Source organism: Acanthamoeba castellanii (genome assembly GCF_000313135.1).
Source record: "Acanthamoeba castellanii str. Neff unplaced genomic scaffold scf7180000084723, whole genome shotgun sequence".
Taxonomy (NCBI): domain Eukaryota; phylum Discosea; order Longamoebia; family Acanthamoebidae; genus Acanthamoeba; species Acanthamoeba castellanii.
This window is the reverse complement of record NW_004457307.1, coordinates 62347-63493: the sequence shown is the minus strand read 5'-3', so window position 1 is coordinate 63493 and position 1147 is coordinate 62347. Positions and strand designations below refer to the sequence as shown.

Below are 1147 nucleotides of genomic sequence, written 5' to 3'. Positions count from 1 at the left end.
ACCACGCGCCATGTTGTGGACCCGTCCGCGAGGCTCTGGTTGAAGAGTGGCAGACCGCCACCAGCCTTGTGACCCAGGCCCATCGACATGGCACCGTCTTCGGGTTTGTGCTGGATGGCGAACAGGGCTTCGATCAATTGCGCCGGGCAATCGAATTCCATGACCGTGGTGGGGGCCGTGTCGACCCACTTCTTACCGGCGAGGTACTTTTCGGCGTAGGTCCGCCCAGCCTCGCCCTCGATTATGGCCTGGTAGGGCTGCGTGGAGGGCAGCTGGTTGTGGGCAACCACATGAAGAGCCTCGAGATCGCCCATCGGTCGGTAGACGAGCGTGCGACCGGGGCCGGGCGCCTTCGAAGCCGCCTCCAGCCAAATGGCCGACGCGCCGTGGTGCGTCACGTTGCGCAGCTCTCCACTTTCCACCATCGCCCGCTCGTGGGGTTGCAGCAGCTTGCCTGCTTTGCCCAGCCCCTGCACCCCGCCACCATGGTGCTGCTCCATCGCCGCTTTTGCTCTTCGCGCAGAGCTTTCACTTCTTTTATATAATTTTGTCTTCTCTTCCTTTTCCTCTCTTTTTGGGTGAAGAACGAGGTCGACGACAAACACCACGAGCGATCTTGCGAGAAAGAACACACAAACAACACGGCACACACACACGCGAAGTCGCGACAAACCAATCTCTGTACTCACAACTTGCACTACATCACTGGTAGGTATGTGAAGGGAACTGAAGGGGCGCAAAGGGATCGTAGGGAGCCGTTGGCGGTGGGAGGGTTGGCTGTTGCGGAGGAGGCATGCCTGGAGTGAAGGTGGCTGGTGGACCACCGAAGGGCGGTGGCGGCTGGTGTGCGGGATGGTAGGGGACGGGTGTGGTTGCCGGTGGTGTAGGGTGGTGTGTGGGCGCAGAGGGCAGAGGCAGAAGTGCAGATGGCCCTCCGTGCCCATAGTATTGCGTTGTGGGCGGGAGTGGAGAGTAGCCGCTGCCGTAGGGTGGCTGCGGCTGCTGCGGCTGAAGATAGCCAGCCGCGTCGAACTGTTGTGGCTGCTGCGATGATAGTGGAGGATAGCCGTAGGGCTGCTGTTGCTGTTGTGGTGGTGCCCCGTAAAACTGCCCGCTGCTGGGTGGAGCCTCCGCTGGCACGGGAAAC

At 61.4% G+C, this 1147-nt stretch overlaps 1 protein-coding gene across 1 annotated transcript; it reads right to left on the bottom strand.

Moving 5' to 3' along the window:
- On the bottom strand, positions 1–500 carry ACA1_156750 (uncharacterized protein; the record flags this gene model as incomplete). The annotated part of the gene is made up of 1 exon (XM_004334507.1): positions 1–500. A coding segment is annotated over one exon (500 nt), but the record flags the coding sequence as incomplete, so codon positions are not given.
- Positions 501–1147: the final 647 nt, after the last annotated feature.